We start from the raw sequence: 27500 nt of genomic DNA on the forward strand, positions 1-27500 counted from the left end.
ATGAGCGTTTTCATTTATGGCCGTTATGCTGCTTAGATATTTATCGAACGCAGACTTTTACACATCTCACGAGCTCCGCTTTATATGCGCCCTGTTGCTTTCTTAAATACAGCCGAGTAAAAGTGAAAGGAACACGCGGAGCTCCACTGGCAAGCAGGCACACTGGAGCTATCCGTTATAGTTGGCAAAGCAGCTGTTCTGGGTGGACTAGTCTTATAAAATGTTTAAATGTGGCAGTTCTCTCGCTGACTGTGTCTCACTTTTGCTTTCCCCTTTTCTGTAAGGGTGAAGTGGGGGAGGGTGAGAGAGAGAGAGAGAGAGAGAGAGAGAGAGAGAGAGAGAGAGAGAGAGATAAATGACAGCCTCAGACACTGGTCTGCCAGCCCCTCTGGCAGAGTCATTACTCCCTGGGCCATTAAATCAGTACCTTCACAGACAAGGCAAACATGTCAGAGGGAGCAGGAGGGAGGCTTTCAGGGTAAGAAGGAAATTAAAAAGAAAGGGTTAAGGTGAGAGAAAGCGAGGCAGCGGATCACAGCATGGGCGTGGTTTCGTGCATATAATAATTATGCATCATATACCCGTTTAACTAAAGTCTTTGTTGCATGCAAAGACAGATGACAGCTCTGTTATTTGATGAGGATTATAGTCTATAAGCAAATGGCCGGGTGGTAAAGTGGATTTAAAAACAGATTCTAAAATTATATATGTGTGGCAACATGTCTTTTAAGGATATTTATCACACATTCAGCCTGCAGAGCCGAACTCTTTTGTCTTAAACTTGAGAGTTGCTCAAGTAAGGAATAACCCACATTGAGGTGTACGGTTATAGGAAAACAATCAACGACGGGGTGGTGTAACGCGTCCTGACGCAAAGCCGAGGTACTGTTAACGCCCGCAACGTTGATTGTTTTCAAATAACAGCATGTCCTGAAGTGTTTTACTCCTCTTATACCACACCATAGTCAGCCAATGTGAATCTTTTTTTTTTTTTAAATTAAATGACCGGTTGTACTTATCCATTTATAGTTACTTTTAATGTTGTCAATGTACATAGCCTTGGTCATGTCATTACATTCATTAAAAAAAAAATATATATATGTTTAAGGTTGTTTGCAAAACAAGTCACCAACCTCGCCTTTTTTTTTCTACGGCTTGTCATGTAATCAGAGAAGCCCCGCCCCCACATCAATGTCGGAACACTTGATTACTGCTTTACCTCTGACTGTTACAAAGCGCTGACACTGGAGACTCCTTCCAAGAATGTTAAACGAACCCTACAAATTGTTAAAACTTCACCGTATTAACAATTACACAATTCGCCATGCAAATCCGTGAGTAAAGAAAGAAAGCGGGAATTCCACCGGTGTAGTAAAAGTGATTTGGTCGCATACTCTGTCGTGTTGACGCACTGAATCCGAAAAGCTTGCTCTGAGATGGAAGTGTAAATGTGCAAAAGAAAGCAAATCTTTGCAGCTTTCCTTTCCCCCCTTGCCTCAGCTGCAAATTTGTCTATGTTTAATTGCTTGGACCGCTTGTGGGGACGTGCTGTTGAAAACCTGCCAGTTATCAACTTGGCAGCGACAGCCCCGTATTAGATTTGTGATTTTTCAGCTTGATAAGCAGACCATTAATTCGCACTCAAGCGATTTCTTTAATCTCTGATGTAAATTGGCGCAATTTCTATTGCCACAGAGCAAATGTGTGACAAACGATCTGTGGCTGCTGTTTGATTGCCGTAGAGTTACCTTTTAGCCTTACTGAATACATTTCGTCTTGCTCTACATTTTGATTGAACTTTTGGCTTCGGGATTGGGCCTCATCCATGGACTCCTGGCCTATACTCTTCCTCACTTAACCCCTGAATCAACTCCTGGATGCGAAACGCTGCCAGCTGTGTTATTATCAAGGGAGAGAGAAACGTGAAAGGAAAGAAAGCCTACGTGTTGAAGCTTAACTTTTTCCCTTGGGCCCAGGCCGCTATTTCTTAACACCACACGGACAGCAACAGCTCTGACGTTTGACGCTGATTAATTCATTAGCTGCTTTCCCAAAGGCCGTAATTTGCTTGTCGTGTTTGCGCTCACCGCTAAGTAATGAGCTGCTCATGTAGCTGTCTCTTGGGGTGGGAGTGGCTGTCTGTCTTTCTTTTTCTAAAGCAGTGTAAAATGTAAGCCATCTTAATTTATTTACTTAAGATTAATCTCATGCTTAATTTAACTTAATCAAATGGCTTTACAAAGGGCCCGGAGGACTTCTGCTTTGTTGTCGTTGTGATAGCTGGAGATTTAACGTTACTCGGGCAGTCACTGGAATTTAAAGTGAAACGGGACGAGAGCTGAGAAACAACTGCATGATGACCCATGTATGATGCTACTATACTATACGATTCTACATGAAACGTAGCATTAAACAGACTTCGCGCGCGAAACGTAGCAGCGCGCATTAAACGGACTTTCCGTGTGAAACGTAGCATTAAATGGACTTTGCACATGTAACATAGCATTAAATGGACTTTGCGCGTGTAACGTAGCATTAAACGGACTTTGCGCGTGTAACGTAGCATTAAACGGACTTTGCGCGTGTAACGTAGCATTAAACGGACTTTGCGCGTGTAACGTAGCATTAAACGGACTTTGCGCGTGTAACGTAGCATTAAACGGACTTTGCGTATGTAACGTAGCATTAAACGGACTTTGCGCGTGTAACGTAGCATTAAACGGACTTTGCGCGTGTAACGTAGCATTAAACGGACTTTGTGCACAAAACGTTGCATTAAATGGATTTTGCACGCAAAACGTAGCATTAAACGGACTTTCCGCGCGAAACGTAGCGGCGCTCATTAAACAGACTTTCCGCTCGAGACGTAGCGGCGCGCATTAAAAGGACTTTCCGCGCGAAACGTAGCATTAAACGTCTGTTAACGTCTGTTAACGTCTGTTAACGTCTGTTAACGTCTGTTAGCATTAAATGTCTCTCATGTCTGTTTTATCCTAAGACAACGTGGTCTGTTTTTATGTACTTTTAAACTTTTATTAAATGTAACTATGAACGGATAAAAGGTACGACATGTTCAATGTTGTTCATGTAAAAAATTTCATCATTGGAAAATTGCTGTGGCATAAGGGGAATAAAACACTTCACCCTCTCATTGATTATTTTCCTATAATAGCACATACCAATGTGTGTTATTCCTTACATATTAGATAGTAATCATATATACTGTAGTTTTTATACTGTGCACCTACAGGAATCATGTTTGTTTTTATTTTTGCTGTTCCTAACAACCATTTTGGTGTTACTTGGCAAATCATTTGTTGTAAAAGTGCCTGAAAAGTCATTGTGCTTATATTTTTCCCTCACGCTCCCATACAAATAGCTGAATGATCAACTGGATTCAGGGATGTGCTGTGCGTTACAGTGGATGAAATCGATTTCCTTTCGGACTCTCGTTGCTCAGAGCTGTTCCAGTTCTTCTTACACTAAGATTCATCGCCGAGAAGATCGAACATGCTTGAAAACTTCTGCGAAAATCGCAAGACAAGGAAATCGCGGTAGAAATCGTATGCAGTTTTGATGAGCCATTCCAGGATTGTTCAGTACAGCGCTTGTACAACATTGGGAGATTTTTCCAAAAGCTCCACCAAGTGAAGCTAATACACCCAATGTCAGTTAAACCTTCTAACCTAATGCACCCACCCTCCCCCACTCAGGCCTGACCTTTGGTCTTTGACCCACCCGGGGTTTAATTTTTCACCCCTTTGGCAGCCCTCCAGGGGCCTCCCTTAATTTAGCCTTCACCCTTGACAGAGAGGAGAGCAAGAGGCCAGGCTGCACTCATATTGTTTTTGGAGAGCGGACCTGTTTAGTATTACACATGCGTAATAAAGGTCTTCTAGTTCATACTTAATAGTGTAGTTATGTTCTATAAACCTGCACCATCGGGAGAGAAGGCAGGCGCTGTTCTGTTTCACGTCCACATTATCGAAAGTTGCGTTTGTTGGTGATATTCTTCACTACGCTGTCATTCATTCCGTCCTACCAATCGTCTAGTACACCGCACAATACTTTGCCATGTTCTGCTAAAGACTGCCAGAGGAACTCACTGCGATACAAACGTCGCAACGAGTAAACATGAGGGTTGGAGCGAACGTGAGTATTGAGCATGACTACGAGCATGAGGCACGAAAGACTGAGCTAGGCCGTGATCCTGCGCTGAGCCGAGCTGTGCTGCGTGCAGTGGTGCTAATTGAATTCTGCTGGCCAGCGCACAGCTGGGCACTGCTGATGAGTCCCAGGAGAGCGGCCATGTGTGGATGGTTACAGTGTTGAGACTGAAGCCGAGCGTATAGCCATGTGAGGATCATTACCTCTCGCTCTCTCTCTCGCTCTCTCCTGCTCTCGTTTTCTCTCTTTGTCTTTCCTCTTCCTGTCAGCTCACGTATTAGTTTAGAGATATTTGTAAGTCATACCACAGCACTATTGAATTCTGAAGAACTGATTGGTCAGAAGGTGTTGATTAATTTTCTGTAACAGCAGCTCTGACAATGGTTTCCGGTTGCAAAACAAATGACAAGTTTATATTAATTAGCTCGTTTTACGTTATTGTTGCTATAGTAACAACTTGCACAAGGACTTGCATGGTGGATGACCACGTATATGTGTAATGATAAGTAAGTAAATAAATAAATAAATAAATAAGCGTTTGTTATTTACTAAAGAGAACATATCACTGACATGGTAAAAGTTTCTGTAAGGAGATGATTATTTGACGTTTAAGGAAGGAGTCTCCAGTGTCAGTGCTTTGTAAAAGTTAGGCATTTTTCCACCATGGCAAAGTCTTTGGATTTTTCTCTGTAACACGACATGGGTTTTTTTTTTTTTTTTTCCTTGATCGATTTTAAGAAAGAGAGGCAACTGTTTACAGCTGATATAGCAAAAGTGATAACAAGAACTAACTCCCAAAACCTCTCCAAAACATTCCTAGAGCATTCGAATATAAACTAGTATTCACCAAACCGGAGAATGCGTTTATAAAATGAACAAATAACGTTCTGTACCACGAATCATTCTGGCTTTAGGTTCGGTACAGCTTGATGTTCCCACTATCCCATATAAAAAAAAGGCAAATCACTACAAACCAATTCCACATGACCGAGGATGCACCCTGTTTCCTACCCATCTCTTTATCTTCATGTGGATTTGATGATAGAACCGCAGCCACCCTGTTACCCGTGCGGTAGTTGAACACATTCGTCTGCAGTTGTCGACGTTTTAGCGCAAATAAATTTTTGTTTGTTTTTAAATCCTCTCAACGGTCTGTCGTTTGGCCCGAACGATGAGCTCGTACGCGAGCTACGAGTATGTTTTGATGGACGAAAGTGTCGCTTCGGTCAGGTTATATGGATGAGGTTTTGTTTAGACACGAGCTACACGAAAGACGCGCTCACACACCCAGCTCCTGAGTTATTGTAGCACTGTGCGTGAACTTCAGAATGCCCTCGCTGGAGTGGACGTACAGCCAAAACAAAGAGAGTGGGAGTGAGAGGAGGGGTTAATCGAGAGGTTTTGGACAAAGACAATGAACTACGACTCCACTTCTTACAAGCCTAATCTGTTTTATGACACAGTTGCTTTGGCAGCACTTAGAAGTCAAGTAATAATCGCTTTGTATTCTGCTGCGAAGCCAAGAGACTTTTGAGAAGGAAAACTTATTTACTGCGAGGGCTTTAGGAGACACGAGATTCCTAATGGAGCCGAACTGCGCTCGCATCATCGAGGAATGCCCAGACACGACTCTGATAAATCTTATCATCCAAGAATGGATATTTGATGTCTGTGGTTGGCTGCATCTTTATGAGGTTTACTGTGCGTGGGTCTGCGGGACCCCTCTCTCTCTCTCTCTCTCTCAGATATTGGATAGAGAGATAGAAGGATAAAGCATGGCAGTGAATCTCGCTGAGATTAGGCAAGCTCAGACACGGCGGTGCCATGGGACGTTTCAGAGCAGGTCTTTTTTATGGGCTGGAGCGCTCGTTGCGTTTGATAGTGTGTAATTTAACGCAGTGGGTCAGGCTTTATTATAAAGCTCAGTACATTAGATGCACGTCGTCTGGGCCGGCGCAGCAGTTGACATGCTGTCTGCCAACCCCCCTTAGCTGTGTTTTGTTTTTCATATTAGTTTAGGTCAGGCTGGGGTTCTGCTCCTTTCACTTCAACAACACACACACACACACACACACTTTATCCCAAGCGTCCTCTGGCATTATCTAAGAATAAAAAATAAACAGCTTAAAGAGCCATTACTGATTCCACAGGGCTTCCCTTCGAGGTCTCACTTCTTGCCAGCTTTAAATCTTTAAACAGCTACATCTTTTGCTAGATCTTACAACAACCAAGTGTGGATAGACACAACCTGAGCAGTGCATGTACGCACGTGTCCTGCAGTTTCCGTACTGTATTCTAGCAGATGTTTTTACTTTTGACTTTAACACAGACACAAACGCAACCTTTCACCAGTAAATAAGAAATAAATACCGATACATGACTAGAAATCATACGCTTTCATAATTATCATGGTGATGTATCACTGGCTGTTTTGGTAAGGATCGTGTGTGAAATGTGAAACGTGAACTATGAAACCTAGGTTACATGCTAGCAACATATGGCTCATAAACTGTCACTGAACACTTAATCCTGCAAAAGACATTCCAAAAATAACAGCTTATATAATGGCTTAAACACCATGTTATAAGCTTGTGCTGAAAAAACATTGAAATAAAAGGAATTCATGGAACCCATGATGGTAGGGCATTAAAACATTAGCATGACATTTTTTTTGTTGTTGTTGTTTTTTTTTTGTTTTTTTTTTAACTAATCGTTCTAATATGTTATTGTTTTTATAGTATGAACTCATACACAGGGACGTGTACGACAGGCGCGTCACATAATCTAAGACTAATAATAATCATATTTAAAAAAGCATGTTGTTGTTTAGCAAAGTAAAACCTTTAATCATTTATGTGGTGACGTTGAGTCTTGGTTGTGCTTCGGGAAGTTTATCAGCACAGGAAAGTCTTTGGGACTTAGGAGTTCATGGTTTCCGGTTTCTCTGTAAAATGACAAGCTGCATTTTTTTGAGCGTGAGAGAGAGAGACAAAGCGAGGCTGTTGAGGGAAGGACTGTTTATCGCGACAATAACATAAGTAAGGACAGGAACTAACTTATTTCGCGGACGTTCCATAATGTTAAATCTATCTATAACCCGTTAAAATGCACATAGTTTTGTACATTTAAAAAACGAAATCTTAATTAACCCTCCCGTACCCCTTTCCCCATGGGCATTATTTTTGTATGACTGCACGTTCTGTAGTGTTTTGGATAATGCGCCCTGCTCAACTGCAAAAATTGTTCAGGAACGGTTTGAGGAACATAAAGAGTTCAAGGTGTTGACTCGGCCTCCAAATTCCCCAGATCTCAATCCGATCGAGCGTCTGTGGGATGTTCTGGACAAACAAGTCCGATCCATGGAGGCCACACCTCACACCTTACAGGACTTTATGGATCTGCTGTTAACATCTTGGTGCCAGATACCACACCTCGACGGGTCAGAGCTGTTTTGGTGGCACAAGGCGGACCTGCACAATATTAGGCAGGTGGTTTTAATGTTAATGGCTGATCGGTGTATATTATGTGTACAATAATTTTCCCTACTTATTAGACCCATAGAGCTTTCACATATAGGGTTCAAGTTGAGATTATTTATAGGTGACATTGATTTATATGCGAGTTACTGAGGTTTGATTTAAACTGCTTCAAATCAAGTGAAAAGGGAAAATCTCTACTAACTATAAGAACTCAATAATAAATATAATAACTTGAATAAAGCCAGAATGTAATTCTCACCACTGTAACTGAATTAAAAAAGGACGGAACACCACAGTTATGCATCACAGACCTCGCTTTAAGGACCGTGGAACAACATATAGTATATATTGCTAAGCAGAGAAAAGTCCAAAAATACACTTTTAGATGGAGTATCCGTCTCCTGTACGCGCTATGATACATTTTCGACACAGCGGCCACAAATCCCACAAATACATTGATTTTATGAAATATGACGTAACTGTGAACTGAAAAGTCTGGTTTATATTTAAGGGTCAGTTGTTATTACGCTGCAGCAGTTTATGTGATCAAAGCATTTTGCCATGGGCTGACATGAGTGTGAAATTTCTGTTTGTGAGACTTTTGCACAGTGAATAAAGTAAAAGTATTCAACAGCAAGTGGAACATGTAGAACTGTACCATTGACCACGTGACTGAAAAGCACAACAACTTGCACACTGATCGGAATAAGATTTTAGCAGAAACTACGTTTCTTCAGGTGGACGCCGAGTCCATCAAGCTGAATTCATCCCTCCCACTCAACCAACCCCAGCTCTCAGGGGTCAGTGCAAAGCGACATTTACAAGCTCCCCTAATTTACTGAGAGATTGATGAGGAGACTCCCTCCTCTTGACACCCCCCCACCCCCACCACCACCACCAGCAGCAGCACCATCCCCCAACTCCCTCCTCCTACTCCTTTTGCTCACACACTTTACTCTCACTCTCACTTTCTTTTTCTGTCGGAGTCTGTAGTGTGATAAGAGTGGCTTGGACAGGGCCATTGAGATAAGAAGCGGTGCTATATAAAAAAAACAAACAAAAAAAAAACAGGCCTAAGAAACATAAACCATGCTGCTTTATAACTAGTTCTAACCCGAACGACGATCACTGCCTGTTGGTTTAAATCCTTTGTGAAAAGTTGTAATTTAAAAACAATGGAAAAGCATGTTTTATATCTGCATGAATGGAAATAACTTTCCCTACCAGGAGGGGGCAGTGGTCTGTATTTGTGATCAACTAGAAAGAATTATACGTTCCATCTCGTACGTGTGGTTTACCAAAATCTTCTGTAGTGCCATAATATTTTGATGAATTGTTTATACCAAACTGTAATATGCAGTTTGGGATGTAGCTAAACAAACTACTACTAGCTACCATTTTTACACCACTCTAGACACTGTTTTTTGGCTCAGCTTTGTCGTATATTTCTTCTGTTTGGCAGACACTAGAGCAACTTACATTTATCTCATTTATACAACAGCAGTTGAGGGTTAAGGGCCTCGCTCAAGGGCCTCGTTCAAGGGCCTCGTTCAAGGGCCAGTGGCAGCACTAGGGTTTGAACTCATGACCTTCCGATCAGGAGGCCACTGTCTTAACCACTGGGGCACAAGGAAGGGGACAGCCTGGACGGGGTGCCAACCCATCGCAGGGCACATACACACTACAAACAATTTGGAAATGCCAATCAGCCTACAATGCATGTCTTTGGACTAGGGGAGGAAACTGGAGTACCCGGAGGAAACACCTGAAGCACGGGGAGAATATGCAAACTCTGCACATACAGGGCAGAGGTTGGATTCGAAGCCCCAAGCCCGGAGGTGCGAGGCACATGTGCTAACCACTAAGCTACCTTTCTGCTTCTGAGGGTGAGAGAGCAGGAAAGAAGTCACTTTAGTTTCTGTGGTTGGGGTAACAATGGAGCTGATGTAAACAGACTGCTAATTCTGACTGGTGGTTTCAGAGAACTGACATCACCTCGAACAAATATATACGAAATAAAACGCTTTATAGGAAAACGATCATCAGTGAAGTGGTATGATGTGGCCTGCCACTAAGTGGAGTTAATGTTGAAACCTGGAAGTGAGTTATTTTCTTATAACAGCACATCCTGAAGTATTTTATTTATTCCTCTTATACCACAGCAATTTGTCAAAGATGATGATTTCTTGTGTACTAATGCATTTGAACCATTTATAGTTTTAATTGAATGTTGTAGAACATCTGCAAAACAAGTTAGTTCCTTTTATCACTTACGTTATAGACGCTATAAAGTTTGGTTTCCTCAACAGACTCTCTTCTCTCTCTCTCTCTCTCTCTCTCTCTCTCTCTCTCTCTCTCTCTCTCTCTCTCGCTCACTCGCTCTTTCTCTTTTGGTTATTTAGACCAAACTCAGTTTGTCATGTAACTGAGAAACCAAAAAGTGCAAAATCCCCTGTCCCAAAGACTTTCCAGTGGTGGAAAACGTACTTTCTGACTGTTACTCGGGAGACTCCTTCTGTAAATGTTATCAACATATACAGCCCCCTCCAAAACTATTGGAACAGGAAGGCCAATTCAATTTTTTGTGCTACACACCAAAGACATTTAGGTTTGAGATCAAAAGATGGATATGAGATAAGAGTCTAGGATTTCAGCTTTTATTTCCTGGTATTTACATATAGATGAGTTAAACAACATAAAACATAGAACCTTTAGTATCAGACCACCTAATTTTTAAGCGAGCAAAAGTATAGGAACAGATCAGTCTTGAAGCAAATTAAAGTAAATAGCATTTTCTGTTTGGTCGCATATCCCGTGCTCGCAATAACTGCATCAAGCCTGTGACTCACTGACATCACCAAACTGTTGGTTTCTTCTTTTGGGATGCTTTTCCAGCTGTTTACCGCAGCCTCTTTCAACTTTTGTTTGTTTCAGGGGGTTTCTCCCTTCACTCGTTTCTTCAGGAGGTGAAATGATTCTCAGTTAGGTGAAGGTCTGGTGATTGACTTGGCCAGTCTAAAACCTTCCACTTTTTCCCCCTGAGAAAGTCCTCTGTTGAGTTGAATTGAACTTGCTGTTCCAATAGTTTTGGAGGGGAATGTACCTCCAGCATAACAATTATACTTTTTACTTTGTTAAACAAGAACACGTTTTTATCTGATTATTATTAGGCTTAGATTGTGTAGATCGTCCAATCCCCCCCCCCCCGTAAACAAGTTGTTACTATAGCAACGAAATCGTATTAGAACAAGCACAAGCCAGCACTATTGTCAGAGCTGTTATTATAATATAGAATATATCAACAGTTTCTGACCAATCATATTTGAGAATTCATGACAGAAGCTAACAGTAAGATACTAATTTTGACTAGGTCAACACGTGTGTATAAGTAGGTGTATGTACAGTGGATGTATATTTTCATTTACAGTTTTATAAGCTAAAGTCACAAGGCGCTTTTGTGTTCAGCAAGTGGCAAGGACAGTACCCCCCCCCCCTTCCCGAAATTTACAGACTGTGGCATGTTGCGAGCCCGAATTTTGATTTATTCCTCAGTCACACCATTCCGCTCTGTAGCCCGTAAAGTACTAGGTGAGTTTTCAGAGATGCTTTGTACACGTACACCCTCATTGCTTTACACAGAGACACCAGTGTATTTGAAATGGTGTGTGCGCTGTATTCGACTCAAGGTTTGACTGAAGATGGCAAGAGGAGCTATATAAAACGTGTAGCTGTGCATTGCATGGCGAGTTTGGTGTGCGCACACATGTAAGCATTGTGTTGCCAAATGTGTGTGCGCCAGCTGGGCTTCTCTGGCCAAGCTCTCCTAATTTATACCACTAGACGAGTGCAAGCCTCCCCTCCGCCTGACAGTATGTGTAAACACTACCCGTGTGTGTGTGTGTGTGTGTCAAATGCCACCCCGCCGATTAGCATCTCGTGAGGAGAAGCAGAGCAGGCTTCTCTCGGTCAGCACAGACATATTTAACGTGGCTGATGTAATGGGGCTGAATCAGCAGATAGTTCTACAGGGAGCCATTAGACTCCAGCATGTGTCATTAACCCCTTCTTCACTCACTCACTCACACACACACACACACACACACACACACACACACACACACACACACACAGTCCAGGTGGAGAGAAAAGGACGGAGGAGTGGATTTAAGTTCATACGTCTGCTCGGTCGTCTTTCTTCTGAAAATATTCTTTCTTCATGTAATTTTTATTCAGAATACTCATTTACTGAGTCTGAGTAAAACAATATTGGAGGTATATAGGATAAATATGGTTTGGCTAAATGGCAGTGCTTCGTTTTTATATATATAGAACCAAGAAACCACAAAAAACAAAACACGCAAATGCCTCTATTCTTTCCCATTGTGGTAAAGTTTGCTTCTGACTGCTACAAAGTGCTAACACTTGAGACCTTTTCCCTAAATGATAAATCAGCATCTCCTCACAGAAAACTTTGCCGGTTATCTTTTCATTTTTCTTTTATACTGTTTATTATTACACGTAAATTACATGCAGTGTCGACCATACGTGATTATATGTTCATCCATCCACCATCTTCCTTACCGCTTATCCTACACAGAGCCTGGAGCCTATTCCAGGGAACTCTGGGCACAAGACAAGGCGGGGGACACTCTGGACGGGATGCAAACCCATCGCAGGGCACAGTCGCACACACGTTCACATGTTACGGACAATTCGGAAATGAATATCAGCCTACAGCGTGTGTCTTTGGACTGGTGGAGGAAACCAGAGAACCCGGAAGAAAGCGCAGAAGCACAGGGAGAATGTACAAACTCCACATATGCAGGGCGGAGGCGGGACGCACAAGGCTTATTCATGGGTGTGGGGAGCGAAGTCTAGCCTGTTTGGTCCCATCCCACATAAGTGGGATGCAATACAAGTCCCTATGAATAAACTGTTACCATAGAAACAATAACATATTACTAGGAGCACCTTAATTTAAACCTGACATACCGTCAGACCCATTGTAATAGGAAATGAATCAACACCTTCTGACTAATCAAACTGTAGGGAACTGAGATTGAAGAATACTTTCGTGGTTTTCAGCTTCATCTCTGCTCACCGCATTTGTAGCATGTGTGATTACCATGAACAAGAATTTTGATGCCTTTTCCTGTACTACGGGGAGGGGGACATCCTTGTAATGGAAGTCTAAGGGCAGTTGTTGCACTCTTTTAATAAACCTTTATAATGTGATTATAAAGCAGTATAAAACTGTTCGACTCCATGCACCTTTAGGGAGAGATGGTAAAAGGATTAGGATTTGGATTTTTATTACAGCTTTACAGCACGCCGAAGATCTTCCGGCCTTATAAAGGTCATAACATCCGGGCCAGAGATCGTGGCTTCGGCGCATTTGTTCCTGGTCTTAAAGGGGAAAAGAAGAACAGAGGGAGAGAATGAAAGCGAGAGAGCACCTTTTGAGCTGGAGTTTACAGCCCTTTCCTTTCCTCTCTCACTCTAATAAGACTACAGCGTGGAGAAGCAGCACCTGCCAATCCTAATGGCAAACGTATGTGCAGTGAGAGAGTTAAAAAAAAAAAAAAAAAAAACAACGCAAAGGAAGGAGGCTCCCCCAAAAGAGGGCAGCAGCGTTGACAAAGTGAGACAAAGTCCTGTGTGTGTGTGTGTGTGTGTGTGTGTGTGTGTGTATGTGTGCGTGCATCTGTGTGCATTTTATTTGTGCATTTGGCATTCAAGACTCTGGAACGTATACAGCGTTTGGAAGAAGACGCAGATTCAGATCCAGATAATAAAAGTCTAAGTAGCTGTGTATGTCCCTGTGGTTAAAGTGAAGCTCAGCCCTGAAGTGTGTAAAGCTCTGAGCTATAAACTAATTTCCAGACTTCTGAGTTGCGGTTTAAATTGCACTTCAAGTATAATCAGTCAACATCCTCGACACGTACAGCTTACATATTATTAATGTTTAACTTGTATATTACTGCAAGCAAAGGAGAAGATAAGGAATTATAGGATGGTTAGAGGGGACATAAAAAAGGCGAAGGGAAGTTAAGTCATTTTTGAGAAAAACATTATATGATGATGAAATGATCCTGGAAGCACTGTGTGTTATTTTTTGAAAGAAAGAAATATATGCTACACATATAAGTATAGTTACGGCTCAAATATCTAACTATGTAATACGGTTTCTAAAGAGGAAACGTCAAAATTGTGGCCTGCACACTCTTTTTCCGTTAAAAATACATCTGTTCTTTAAGGAACAGTGTCCTGTAGGTGTGTAAAGGTATCGTTGATAGCACGGTGTTCCAAGCATCCGTTTTTCAGCAGACATTAGCTGTCGCTTGGTTCTGTCGTTCGCTTTGCCGTCCAGACTGTGTCCACATGTATCTGTGGTTGGGAGAGAGCAAAATTGACCGTGCTGTCTGGGTGGGAGGGGTCGCATACACTCGCTCCCCTGTCAATCATAGTAACACTAGCCAATCATGAGCATCTCTGAGCTTATGTATGTGGAAGAGGGCAAATAGCTCTTTCTTCCGAGTGTGTTAGACTGCCCTGTGACACAGTATGAGCAGCAGTTCGAAAGGAAGTGGCTGGCACATTTAAGGAAACACATGTAAGGCTTCACCCTCCTCGGTTAGTAGCCAGAACCAAATTAGGGGGGGGGGGGGAACGGTTTCTACTCACACACTAATGCAGAGAACATCAAGTGAACATCTAAAGATGCTTTCACAACTGTTGGACCATATGGCAAATCTGAAGCAAAGCAAAAAAAGCTACTTTCGGTTTGTTTCTGTTTTTTTTGTGGGGGAGGGGAGACAAGGTGGCTTAGTGGTACGTACGTTTGCCTCGCATCTCCGGAGTTGGGGGTTTGATTACTGCCTCCACTCTGCGTGCGCGGAGCTTGCATTCTCCCCATGCTTACGGGCTTTCCTCCGGGTACTCTGGTTTCCTACCCCAGTCCAAAGACATGCATTGTAGGCTGATTTTGGCATTTATAAATTGTTTGTAGTGTGTGAATGGGGGTGTGTGTGTGTGTGTGATTGTACCCTGCAGTGGGTTGGTACCCCATCCAGGGTGTCTCTCGCCTTGTGCCCTGAATTCCCTGGGATAGGCTCTCTGCGACCCTATGTAGGACAAGAGGTATGGAAAATGTTTGCTTCTCGGTTTGGATTGGTTTCACATGCAACCTAATAAAACGAAGCAAAAAAAAAAGGTTGGTTGAAGGACATTTAGGGCTGCAAATGTTTTCATTCATTAGTCAGATATACGGTGATGGAAAAAGGTCAACGAAGCACTGTTGGAGCTAAACCCATACAATGATAGCTGAGCTGTGCCTCGACTTGGCTAGCGACACCAAACTAGCCTAGTTAGAAAAGTTTTATATTTTATCACTCTGGTAGTCCTACAAACAGTGACACGTGCTAAAATTACTAAAAGAACCATGAGTTTGACCTTGTAGTGTATTTTTGAAGGTTTGATAGGTTTTTGAAAGTAAAGGAATTAGTAATCTGATTGCTTTTTACATGCAGCAATCAGTAATGTAATCAGATTACAATTTTAAAGTAGTAATAAATCGTGAAGTAGTATTCTGTAGTGGATTACTTTTTTGAGTAACTTACCCAACACTGCTCAGACCCGACTGCGATTGCTTTGTTCTCACCTGCCTGAAAGGACCGCACCGATGAAGAAAACACTCCAGGGTTTGATTCGTATGAACCAAACCCTAAGAGTGAAATCTGTGGTGCCTGAAACCTTTGGTGCACACGGTCTTGGATTCCAAAGGCGTTTTAGTTTCCATATTCTAGAGTTTAGGAGTTGATAAAGCAAGTGGGTGGAGATGATCTCAGATGACCTCACATTTCTCCAACCACAAAGCTGTGTTTCATAAATCGACCAAAACCATAAAGCTTTCCACCCGACATGACACATGAACACATACATGGTGTAGACGTGCTGCTTTACCTGTCATGTTATATGGGGGTCCACCGTCAACATTTTTCAGGTTAAGCGCAGTAGTAGCACTGTTTATAAGTTCTATTTCGACGCTCTCCATATGCTGTTGAGTTTGAGCATTCACTTTTGTAGTTTGGTAAAGTATGTTCTCTTGGGTACTTTATAGGCTTTTGTTCCCAAGTCCCAGTTTAACACAGTACAATGGACAGTATAGTGTTACTCATAAACTAATTAGATTTTACTCCTTTGGCAGATGGCTATATTTAGTGTGACTTAAGGGCCCTGGTCAGGGGCAGCTTGGCAGTGCTGAGGTTCAAACTCTCATCCCTCGACTTCTAGCACACTGGCAGCATAATACTTTTTTGCTCCCAATAAACATAATTGCAAAAATAAAAAAATTAATAAAAATGCTGTAATACCATTTTTACTGTTTATTTTAATAACAAAATCCTAGCTATAAACCTATAAAGCAAAGATTATATATTTATTTTATTTTAATATGTTATACAGGGTTGCCTGAAAGTTTGTGAACCCTTTAGAATGTTCTACATTGCTGCATACATATGACCTAAAACAATAACATTTTCACAAAAGTCCTCAGAGTAGATAAAGAGAACCCAATTAAACTAGTGAGCAAAAATATTGTACTTGGTCATTTATTTATTGAGGGAAATGAACCAATATTACATATCTGTGAGTGGCAAAAGTATGTGAACCTTTGCTTTCAGTATCTGGTGTGACCCGCTTGTGTAGCAATAACTGCAACTAAACGTTTCCGGTAACTGTTGGTCAGTCCTGCAGATCGGCTTGGAGGAATTTTAGCCCGTTCCTCAGTACAGAACGGCTTCAACTCTGGGATGTTGGTGGGTTTCCTCACTTGAACTGGTTGCTTCAAGTCCATTTCTACTGGATTAAGGTCAGGACCTTGACTTGGCCATTCCAAAACATTAACTTTATTCTTCTTTAATCATTCTTTGGTAGAACGACTCGTGTGCTTAGGATCGTTGTCTTGCTGCGTGCCGCACTTACTCTTGAGATTCAGTTCACGGACAGATGTCCTGACATTTTCCTTTACAGTTCGCTGGTATACTTCAGAATTCATTGTTCCATCAATGATGGCAAGTCGTCCTGGCCCAGATGCAGCAAAACAGGTCCAAACCATGATACTACCACCACCATGTTTGACAGATGAGATAAGGGTCTTGTGCTGGAATGCAGTGTTTTCCTTTCTCCAAACATAACACTTCTCATTTAAACCAAAAATTCTATTTTGTCTCATCCATCCACAAGACATTTTCCCCATAGCCTTCTGGCTTGTCCACATGATCTTTAGCAAACTGCAAATGGGCAGCAATGTGCTTTTTCGAGAGCAGTGGTTTTCTCCTTGCAACCTTGCCATGCACACCATTGTTGTTCAGTGTTCTTATGGTGGACTCATGAACATTAACATTAGCCAATGTGAGAGAGGCCTTTAGTTGCTTAGAAGTTACCCTTGGTTCCTTTGTGACCTCGTGGACTATTACACGTCTTGCTCTTGGAGTGATCTTGTACTCCAGTCATCTCTGATAAAATGATAACAATTGCACATGGTCATCTCTGCCTGAAATGCAATGAACAGCAGCTATGCTAATCCTTCTCCAGTTGTTTCCTGTTCTCACCTCGGGATGCCTGTCAGTGAATGTGCCAGTTCCAGCTCAGAACCAGCCTTGGATCTTAACATCATATAGCCGCTGTTGGAAAGGGGGTCAAATATTCAGAAGATGCTGGAAAAGCAAAAAATGTACAGGACCTGGAGGATTTTTCTGAAGAACTGCAGAAGTTTAACTGCTCAGGACTAACAATGGGCTCGTGAACAACTATCACAGAACATAAAAACAGTCGTTGATCATCCAGGTATTTAACGAAGAAAAACAAACAAAAGCTTTCTGTAAGTGAAGGTTTATTTAACATTCATGGAAGGAGTCTCCACTGTCAGTGTTTCTGCCACAGACTCTCGCCAGTTTCTCAGTATCACGACAAGCTGCGTTTTCTTTGTCATGTTAACTTCAAGAAAGAGAAAATAGTAAGCGATTAACTCGTCTCAGTAATGTTCCACAATGTTAAATGTAACTAGAAATGGATAAAAATATGTCTGTAATAAATTCAGACTCGTACTAGTTGACAATGCTGTTTTATAAGAGGAATAAAACATTTTTGCAAGTGCTATTATAGGAAAACGAGCACCTGGTAGTTTGGTAACAGTAACTCTGATAAAAGTAAAGCGTTGAGGCATTATTGGAGTTTCTAAAAGTGTTCAAGCACAACTATAACGATTTATGAACGTAGGCTTTCATAAATTCGGCCTTGAATTTGTCCACATGACTGGATTTCAATACAAAGTTTTTATCAGACTTTTTTTTTGTCTAAACATACTTAAATACAGGCCATTGAGAAAATGAAGCTTATTTGCAAGAAATAATGGAAATAATCTCTTTTGCGCAATAGTCTTCTTACTCGTAAATCCTGCCAGTGAGTTAGGATGTGTGTACTTTAGGAGCCAAGCCCAATTCTGAGTCGGGCTAATAAGGGAGTTTTTCCTCTGTTCGTCACGTATGAATAGACGTTCAATAACCACCCCACGGTCGCAGTGAGCACGCGCGTGAGCACTGTAAATATGACACGATTATTCATTACTCCTCAAATTCTCTTCATGGGGATTTTTAGTAGGTGGGGGAAAAAAATCGAAGGGAAAAATGTCTGATGGATGTAAGAGCAAATTTATCTCGACCCCTAATGTGGTGGAACACGGCCCTGGAGTAACACGCAGAGACACACTTAAGAAATATATTCAAATAATGATGACATGGTATAGGACTGCAGAAGAAAAGACGTGAAAGGAGTGTAAGTGAGAAGGAGAGGCTGATCCGAGGTCGTGTAGGGGACACTGGGACAGGAGGTTAGGAGCGCTTTTGTCCTGTCTTCCACGTGGAAAAGCCACACACACACACACACACACACACACACACTAACTAAACAAGAGTGCTGGACGGGATTATCCAGTTGCACTGGAGGCCATTATTATTGAACATCTGTCTGATTTAAATTCTCGCCGCAGGCAATGCACACATTCATACTGTACACTCTCACTCTTTTATATGCACACGTCCCGTCCTCTTGTACTTTCCAGACACACACATATACACGCTTCTATCTCGTGCAGCAGGAGTCTAATGGCACAATGTGTTAGAAGCATTAAGCGAACACAAATCCAAAAAGCGCTCCTCGGCCCGCTATCATGTGTCTTGGCTCTTTGCAGTCTGGTGTATACATTGCGCTCCATCTGTGAGTCACCCGTCTCCTCCAGAGAGCTCTAAAGCCTGGCCACGCCGCCGTGTTTGCAGAAGAATAGATGGAGCACTATTATTTTTAAATGCTTTCGCTTCGTGGCCAGCGGAGCAGGTCCAAGCTGAGCGCGGCCCTTGTTTTGAGAAAGGTATATAAGAGTAAACTTCAAACGCACCGGTTTTGGAGCAGCCGAAGCTGTTTTATCTTTGCTTTCCTCTCTCACCCTCCCCCCAACTCCTCAAGAAATCATTTTGAGCGCACACCTTTTTTTTTTTTTTTTACAAGAAGGGAGAAAATAAAAATAAAGAAAGAAGTGAAAGAAACCACCACCTTTTGATATAAGCGCTTGGATTAAATTGGATTGGATGAAAGTGATACGTTTTTACACTAGGGAGGAAGTTGATTTAAGGAAAGCTTCTATTTTCGACACCGCTCGGCTTTAAATAGAGGCCCAGGTGATCAAACGGCTCTATTTCGGGCTGTCAAATGCAACCTTTCGCCTTGATTGACCAAAGCAAATAACTCCTCACCTCAGGATCTGAAATTAAAACAGACTCCTCCTTGTGCGCTAATAGCTTCTGTGAAGCTGGCAATTTTATTTTTGTGTGGTAAACATATATATATATATATATATATATATATATATATATATATATATATATATATATATGTGTGTGTGTGTGTGTGTGTATGTTTTTCACATTTCCTTCCTCTCCTCTGGCAGGTCCAGCCACCTGCACACACTAAAAAAAAAAAAAAAAAGCACTGACTTGGCAAGGTCAGGGGTTATGAGATGGATGTCAGGGGTGTTTGCGGCTGAGCGGCACATCGGGGAATGCCGGTGTGCCGACTACAGAGAGGGGGTTTGTTTCAGGGAGAGAGGGAGCGAGGCTAAAGAGAGAGCAAGTTCTGCGAAAAGGAAAGATGTGAGAATTTCTAAACACTGAAGAGCGATAAATGGAAGTTGAAAAGTAACAGAAAAGAGCCGGTTTGTCTCCCACATACGCTTTTGCTCATTTATTACACACTTGCTGTACTATATAATCATGTAAGGAATAGCTACATCACCACTCCATTTGAACATGAAAGTAGCGTGTTTTACGGGGGGGGCGGGGGGAGAGAAAATTCTTTATCTTTTTCAGTTGACCGAATTTTGGCCTCTTGAAACCCCTGCTTTCCGTCTTGAGGCGAAACTATTCTTTCCTTCTCCTTAAAATGTCTAATGTAGGCTCGAACGTGGTCTAAATATAATCCGTAAACACCACAATTACACAAGTGTCTGCAGAGCGCCTCCGAAGCTGGCGCTCGGATCCAAGCTAACAATAGATAAAGCCTCAGAGCCGAGAGGGACTGCGTTCTATAGCACCTGAAACCAGAGGCTGGCTAACAGAGCCGAGGTTGTTTTCAGCAGTCCTCCACAGCCTGGCAAGTGAGACGAGGGAGAGAGGAGAGACAGGTGAGCAGGGCGAGAAAGGGGTTGGATTACCATTGGTTCCAAGTCTTTGCTTCTTGTGTGTTTTAATAGAGGAACAAGAACGATAGTGGAGAGCAGCTACACACTCTGCTCATACAGATGTATGTGTACTAATGTATATACATAGCATTTACACACACACTAAAAGCTTTTCTGAGTGTGGCTTATAAATGAGTGTGTGTGTGTATGTGTGTATACATATATATATATATATATATATATATATATATATATATATATATATATATATATATATATATATATATATATATATATATAATATGTGTGTGTGTGTGTGTGTGTGTATATATATATATATATATATATATATATATATATATATATATATATATATATATATATATATATATATATATATATATATATATATATAATATGAGACTGAGGGCCAATCACGTGTCGTCTTACAGTTTATCACTACCACTGGCTTCCTGTTCACTTCAACTTACTGGAAACATGACACATGCTGTAGCCCTTCACTATCTGAATTTTCTGATCCGCATCATAAGTTGCTGGATTCGCTGGTTGCGTAACAGTAGCTATGTTTGCATTCAGCCTAGTGAGCTATTAATCATCCAACTGACAGCTCAGAACAAATAAATAAAGAATAAAACATGAGCGTGTATGCCGTTATGGGAAAATAATCAACAATGTCAAGCGGAGTTACAACCTTTTACCACTCTAAAGATCCTATAACAGCACATCCTTAAGTGTTTTATTCCTCTTATACGTTAGAAATCTGATCATTATAATAATTACAATGATTCATTTATTAGTTAACACGTCATACTTTTTAGCCAGTTATAGTTACACTCAATGTTGTGGAACGTTGACGAAAACAAGTGTAATCTCCTGTAGTTATTCCCATCACAGCCTCTCTAAAGCAAGTGGATTAATATAAACATATGAGTTGCTTTATATATGAGAGCAGCTGCTATAGGATATTAATCAGCAGCAATCCTGTCAGGTAACCAGCTTTCTATGGGACTGAGGTGCATCGGTTTTGCAGGCTAGTTAAAGCATGCTCAGTCACACACAGATTTGGCGCTGTGCACCGTACAGCTGTCATCCTCAAACGTGGGAGTGTTAATGTTAATGTTTGGTTCGGCTTGTACATGAAGTACGCGAGCCCAGCCAACATCTGAATATCCAGTTTTATGCTAAGTTATATTTATCCAGGGTCACGACCTATAGACGTTGTAGAATAAGACACTGCTAATCGTGGACGCAATAAAAAAAAAAAATTGTCTGAGGAAAGATCGTTATTCATATTGATTACATTTAAACCTCGGGATTGTGTTATATGTCAGCCTTGAGGACTTGAACCCATTTTAATTTTGTCCCCCTCTCTCTCTCTGTCTCTCTCTCTCCGTGCACAGTGGTCATATGCTCTGGAGAAGCCGAACACAGGCAGCGTGTTCAGCCTGGCCTGGTCTGCTGATGGCACTCAGTTAGCAGGAGCATGCGGGAATGGCCAGGTCATCTTTGCTCACATCGTGGAGCAGCGATGGGAGTGGAAGAACTTTGAGATCACGCTGACTAAAAGACACACCATGCAGGTACGCAGCTGTACACATCCCAACACATCCGGGGTGAATTCTTCCAGCTTTTGCTCAGCGTTCCCAGGATAAGCTCCGGAGCCACTTCGACCCTGACCATGATGAAGATGAATGCATGAAGAAATGTTATTCTAAACAGGTCTCTTTAGTGTACATGATCTGAGAGAGTTTGTGTCACAAGCGACAATGGTTCAGAAGTGACCACGTTTGTATTTTTGATTAAATAGTACATGTCCAAGACCTTAGCCCAGCACAAGCATTTCACCTCATGGATCTTTTGAAAGCTTGCAGAAAAGGGGCTTGTGGTTTGGTCTTTTGTCAGTAGAAAGCATAGTGACTTGGATCCGATCCCAGCTTTTAGTCCAGGACCAGCACGGTTGGCCAGTTTCCCAGATGTAAGACTTGGACACTCTTCATTGTAATACCCCACTGTTATCAGATGGACATCGTCACTGGTGTATAAAAAGCTTAAACTCGTGAGACGCTTTACCACATTATACCGAGATAACACACACCACAATCCGTCCCAGATATTTCCTGCGCTTAACTCTGTCAGCTCTTCATGTTATAGAAGATGGGTTCATTGTTCATGTTATAGCTTTTGTTTCCATCCATGTATGCATTCACATTAACACCAAGAACTTTGCAGTGAACTGGACAGCAGCGCTCGGTAGCGTTAACTGACCCGTTTCGCAGCTCCCTGTGAAAAACAAACGCACTGTCATTATTCCTGGCTTGGCTTTGATCGAGGCCTGCACAATGTCAAAGCCCTAAACCCGGCAGCAGCATCCTTCAAAATCCTCCCAGCTGTTCCCAGCTCTCACAGACCTGCTGAAAGCTGAAGGAGAGAGGCCTGCGCTTTGTTCCATTGTTTATATATGAAGCATTGTGAGTCAGATTAAATCCCAGCAGTGCAAGTGCTCTCACAGTCCACGAGGAACACAGTTGGCCACTTTATTTCCAGGTGTGGGGATTGGACGGTGCCCATCGCAATATGATATATGAGTCACATTGTGTTAGGATAATAGACTGTTAAAATGCACTGTTATGGTGTATGGTATATAAAACCATTCACATGTTGAAATTTGGAACATTTTTACCATATATAGTTCTGAAAACGACATGCTTTCCTGAACTGAAATGTGTTTCACTTTTGCATGCATCTCAACTGTTTTTAAAATCTGGTTACCTCCAAAAATATATATATATATATATATATATATATATATATATATATATATATATATATATATATATAAGATTGAAAAGATTCCACTCCGACTGCGGCAGACATTTTGACAGCCTGTATCTGATTTAAAAACTGTATCGATTAGGACTATGTCCATTTTTCTCTGGTACATATCTATCCAGCTACCCGATCAAAGCATGACATAGAGTGTGTAAAGAAATCTCACTTAGCTAGCGAGGTTTTATACAACTTCATGCCGACTGACCGTTTTTAACGCTCCATTTGTTAAACCGGCTCCTTACACAACGTGATCTTTGCAGGAATTACAGACTAAACAAAAACAGGTAGTTTTGCTGAAATGTACATTCACTGAGCACTTTATAAGGAACACTGTACTGTAACACTATTACTGGGTAGGCCCTGACTTTACTCTGAAAATAGTCTCATCCTTCGTGGCGTGGATTCCACAAGATGTTGGAAACATTCCTTTGAGATTTTGGTCCATGTTGACATCACAAAATCCCTGCAGATTTTTCAGGTGCACTTTCTTGCTGCTGAATCTGCCACATCGCAAAGGTCTTTTAGTGGCTTCAGAGCCAGTGACTGGGAAGACCACTGATGAACAGTGAACTCATTGTCACGTTCATAATCCAGTTTGAGACGATTTTTGCTTTCTGACATGATGCATTATCATGCTGGAAGTAGATGAAGTAGAAGAAGATGGGTAAATTGTGGCCATAAAGGGATGCACATGTTCAGCAGCATTACTCAAATAGTCTGTGGGATTCAAGCGATGATTGATTGGTATTAAGGTGTGCCAAGAAAATGTTCCCCACACCATTACACCACCTCCACCAGCCTGGACTGTTGACACAAAGCAGGTTGGGACTATGGATTCAAGCAGTTTGTGCCAAATTCTGACCCTACCATCTGTGTACCTCATCAGACACTGAGATTCTTCAGACCAGGCTATGTTTTTCCAGTCTTCAACTGTCCAGTTTTGGTGAGCCTGTGCCCACTGCAGCCTCAGATTTCTGTTCTTGGCTGACAGAAATAGAACCCGACGTGGTCTTCTGCTGTTGTAGCCCATCCACCTCAAGGTTTCATGTGTTGTGCATCCTGCGATGCTTTTCTGCTCTGCTCACTGCAGTTGTACAGCGTGGTTATCTGAGTTACTGTAGCCTTTCTGGCAGCTCAAACCACTCTGGCCATTCTCTCATAAACAAGCCGTTCCCATCCGCAGAACTACCTCTACCTTGGTTTTTTTCCCTTTCTTTTATCGCACCATTCTGAGTAAACTCTAGAGACTGTTGTTCGGGAAAATCCCAAGAGATCAGCAGTTATAGAAATACTCAAACCAGTCCGTCTGGTACCAACAACCATACTATTTAATTCCTAATTCTGATTGGCCAGAAGGTTTTGATTCGTTTCCTATAACAGCAACTAATTCAAATCACAAGTCATTCTAAGACTTCTATATAAATTCTATAGTAACAGCTTACATGGGGACTTGTATGGGTGGACACTCTACATAAACAGATTGCCAAAACGTATAATAGTTGATGTGGTGAAGTTTTCACCAGGAGATGTTTATTTTTGGAAGGATTCTCCAATGTCGGCAATCTGTAGTCAGCTATAAAGGTTTTTTTTTTATTATTATTATTATTTTTTAGAAAGTCTAGATAGAGGATAGAGGACTTTGCAGGTTTAGGCTTCCTCAGTAAAGCGAGGGAGCAGTTGCTGTTGAGCAAGCCGTTGTTTATAGCAGTTATAACTTGAGTGATAACAGGACCTTCCACAACATCAAATATAACTATAAGAAGGAAAACCACCCAGTTGTTGATAATTTTCCTAGAATAGCATGCCCTGATGTGTATTTTTAAAAAAAACAAAAGTTTGAGAGACTTTCTTTCATGGCCGTCTCATTCGAAGACCATTAGTGCTTGATGCAATAGTTCTACAGTTGCGTAATTTAAACCTTTATTGACAGAAGTGAAAAACATCCTTTATCTAAATGGGTTTTCGGTTTATTTCGCAGTACAGGGAAACATGTCGAGTTCTTGTTTGTTGTAATCTCACATACACAGTTAGCTGTTGTATTATTGAATTCTACTGCTTCCAATGTAGTATTATATGAAGGTTTTTGGTGAATAATTTATACACCTTCTACAGAAGAAGCATAAGGTCATTTCCTGAGTGCATGCACTGCTAAAGTAAATGAATTGCCCTAAGCTGAGAGGTGAGAGGTGGAGTTGATTTGTAGTGGACTGCTGACATTTCAGTAAGGAAACGTGCTGTGTGAAAATGTATGTATGTATGTGTGTATGTGTTTGAGAAAGTGTGTGTGGGTGTGCACCATTATACCATAAGCCTCTGAGTGTAGGCAGTGACAATGGCTAACTTGTCCAGGAGCAACCACCACTGGAGTGTGTTTAAACTCGCGCAAACCGCAAGATATTTTTTGCGTCTCTCGTGTGTTTCGTGTTTTACTCCCCTGTGCATGTACACACACACACAAACACACACCCTTGTTATAGATAGCCCTTGCTGAGTTGAGTTTGCAAAAAACCAAACAACCCCATGTCTTCAGCTGTTTATTTTCTCCACCGCTTTCTTTCTCTTTTTTTTATTTTTATTTTTTATTTTTCATTTATCTTGCTCAAACAGACACATCATGTCCTTTCCTTTTCACCCTTTTCCTATTTCTATGTATATTTTTTGCCTATTTTTAGGCAAAACGTGCTATCTTAGTTCGTGGGTTACCACTTTGCGGTGTATATTCTTGGTTTTATGATGAACTAATAATGTGGATAAATATTTTGGTGACTGAAGATTTATATATTTATATACGGTTTCGTATAATAAGTGGGGTGTGTGATTAAGAATAATAATAAAATGTATTTATATAGCACTTTATTTCAAGTGTAGCTCAAAATGTGTACAGTGTGAAGTAAAAAAAAAAAAAAACAAAAACACAAAGAATCAAAAGGTCAAAATTAAATGAACGAATGAATAAATTAAAATAATAGCAATATGAAATCTATATTAAATCTGTTGTTGTTTGTATTTTAGGTGAGGAACGTGCTGAATGATGCAGTGGACACTTTGGAGTTCAGGGATCGAGTTATCAAAGCGTCACTATCTCATAGTCACCTGGTTGTGGCCACGGCTCTGCAGTGTTTAGTCTACAAGTATTTCACCCATTACAATTCTTTTACTCTTTCTATTCACCTTTTTACTCTTTATTTTTATTGCTCAGTTGCTTCCCCCCCACCCCCGATTACGCATTCATATCGTACCGTGACTCACTCTTTAACAGTGATCTCATGCTGTGGTGTGGTCTGAGCGTTATTGCTTTCCTGATTTTTGTATCCTGACCTTTTCATTTATGTCTGTTTTATTTAGTCGCAGTCATATTATTTTAGTAGTTCTAATAATTATTTGAAAAATATTATCGTTCTAATAATAAGAACAGTGTTGTGAACTTTCTCTGACAGCACTAAAAACTGGAACACGCCACTGATATTTGACTTGAAGGAAGGCACTGTCAGCATGATCCTCCAGGCTGAGAGGTGAGACGCCCGTGTGTTTGTGTGTGTGTGTGTGTGTGTGTGTGTGTGTGTGTGTGTTTTGTTACTCATTTGAGTTTTATCTCTGAAGCCAGAATTTCTGAGCTCATTTTCAGTGGGACGCCAAGAGCAGGTTAGAATACTAGTACTACGAATACTAAATACTACTAATACGAACATGATTAAATAGGTAAAGGATAAAACATGGCACGGTGTGCTGTTACAGGAAAATAATCAACGACAGGAAAAAGTGGACCATTGTACTTTTTTTTTTTTTTTTAAAAATCAGTTTATAGCTACATTTTACAGAGTCCCTAAGGGGACATGGTGATTGGAAAAAATATCAGATGGGAGGAAAACGTGTATTTCAATGCGTCTGTGTTTGCTCGCAAAACATTTGCGTTCCCAGAGAACTTTTCCATGCGCTCGACAAGAGTTTTGCGTTCTTAACTGATGAACTGCGTTCACGGGGGAACGCAAAAGCATTGAAATATAAAGGACATTTAATATTGTGGAAAGTCTGCGAAACAAAATAGTTTCTGTTATCACTTACATTATAGCAGCAGTCGCTTCCTCACCGGCTTCCTGTTTTTATCTCTGTTTCTTAATAAGACCAGAAAAAAACAGCTTGAATTACCAAGACAAAAATAATGAGTTACTAAGTAAAAAAAAAAAAAAAAGAATTGCATCAAAATAATGAGATCTCTTAATATAACATGTTAATAAGTCAAAATAACAAAATATTCACTCAGAATAATGAATTAT

At 41.1% G+C, this 27500-nt stretch overlaps 1 protein-coding gene across 5 annotated transcripts in view; it reads left to right on the forward strand.

Moving 5' to 3' along the window:
• Nucleotides 1-27500, forward strand: part of ift80 (intraflagellar transport 80 homolog (Chlamydomonas)) — an 87629-nt gene that overhangs the window by 36681 nt on the left and 23448 nt on the right. For all 5 annotated transcript variants that reach the window (XR_008388766.1, XM_053652041.1, XM_053652042.1 and 2 more), the window contains exons 9-11: nucleotides 21798-21977; nucleotides 26239-26357; nucleotides 26664-26738. Coding sequence is in view for 4 of the 5 variants with exons in the window: in XM_053652041.1 (XP_053508016.1) it covers nucleotides 21798-21977; nucleotides 26239-26357; nucleotides 26664-26738 (374 nt within the window). In the remaining variant the exon portion in view is untranslated. The remainder of the gene's footprint in view (nucleotides 1-21797; nucleotides 21978-26238; nucleotides 26358-26663; nucleotides 26739-27500) is intronic.

The sequence above is a fragment of the Ictalurus furcatus genome, chromosome 20 (genome assembly GCF_023375685.1).
Source record: "Ictalurus furcatus strain D&B chromosome 20, Billie_1.0, whole genome shotgun sequence".
NCBI classification, from domain to species: domain Eukaryota; kingdom Metazoa; phylum Chordata; class Actinopteri; order Siluriformes; family Ictaluridae; genus Ictalurus; species Ictalurus furcatus.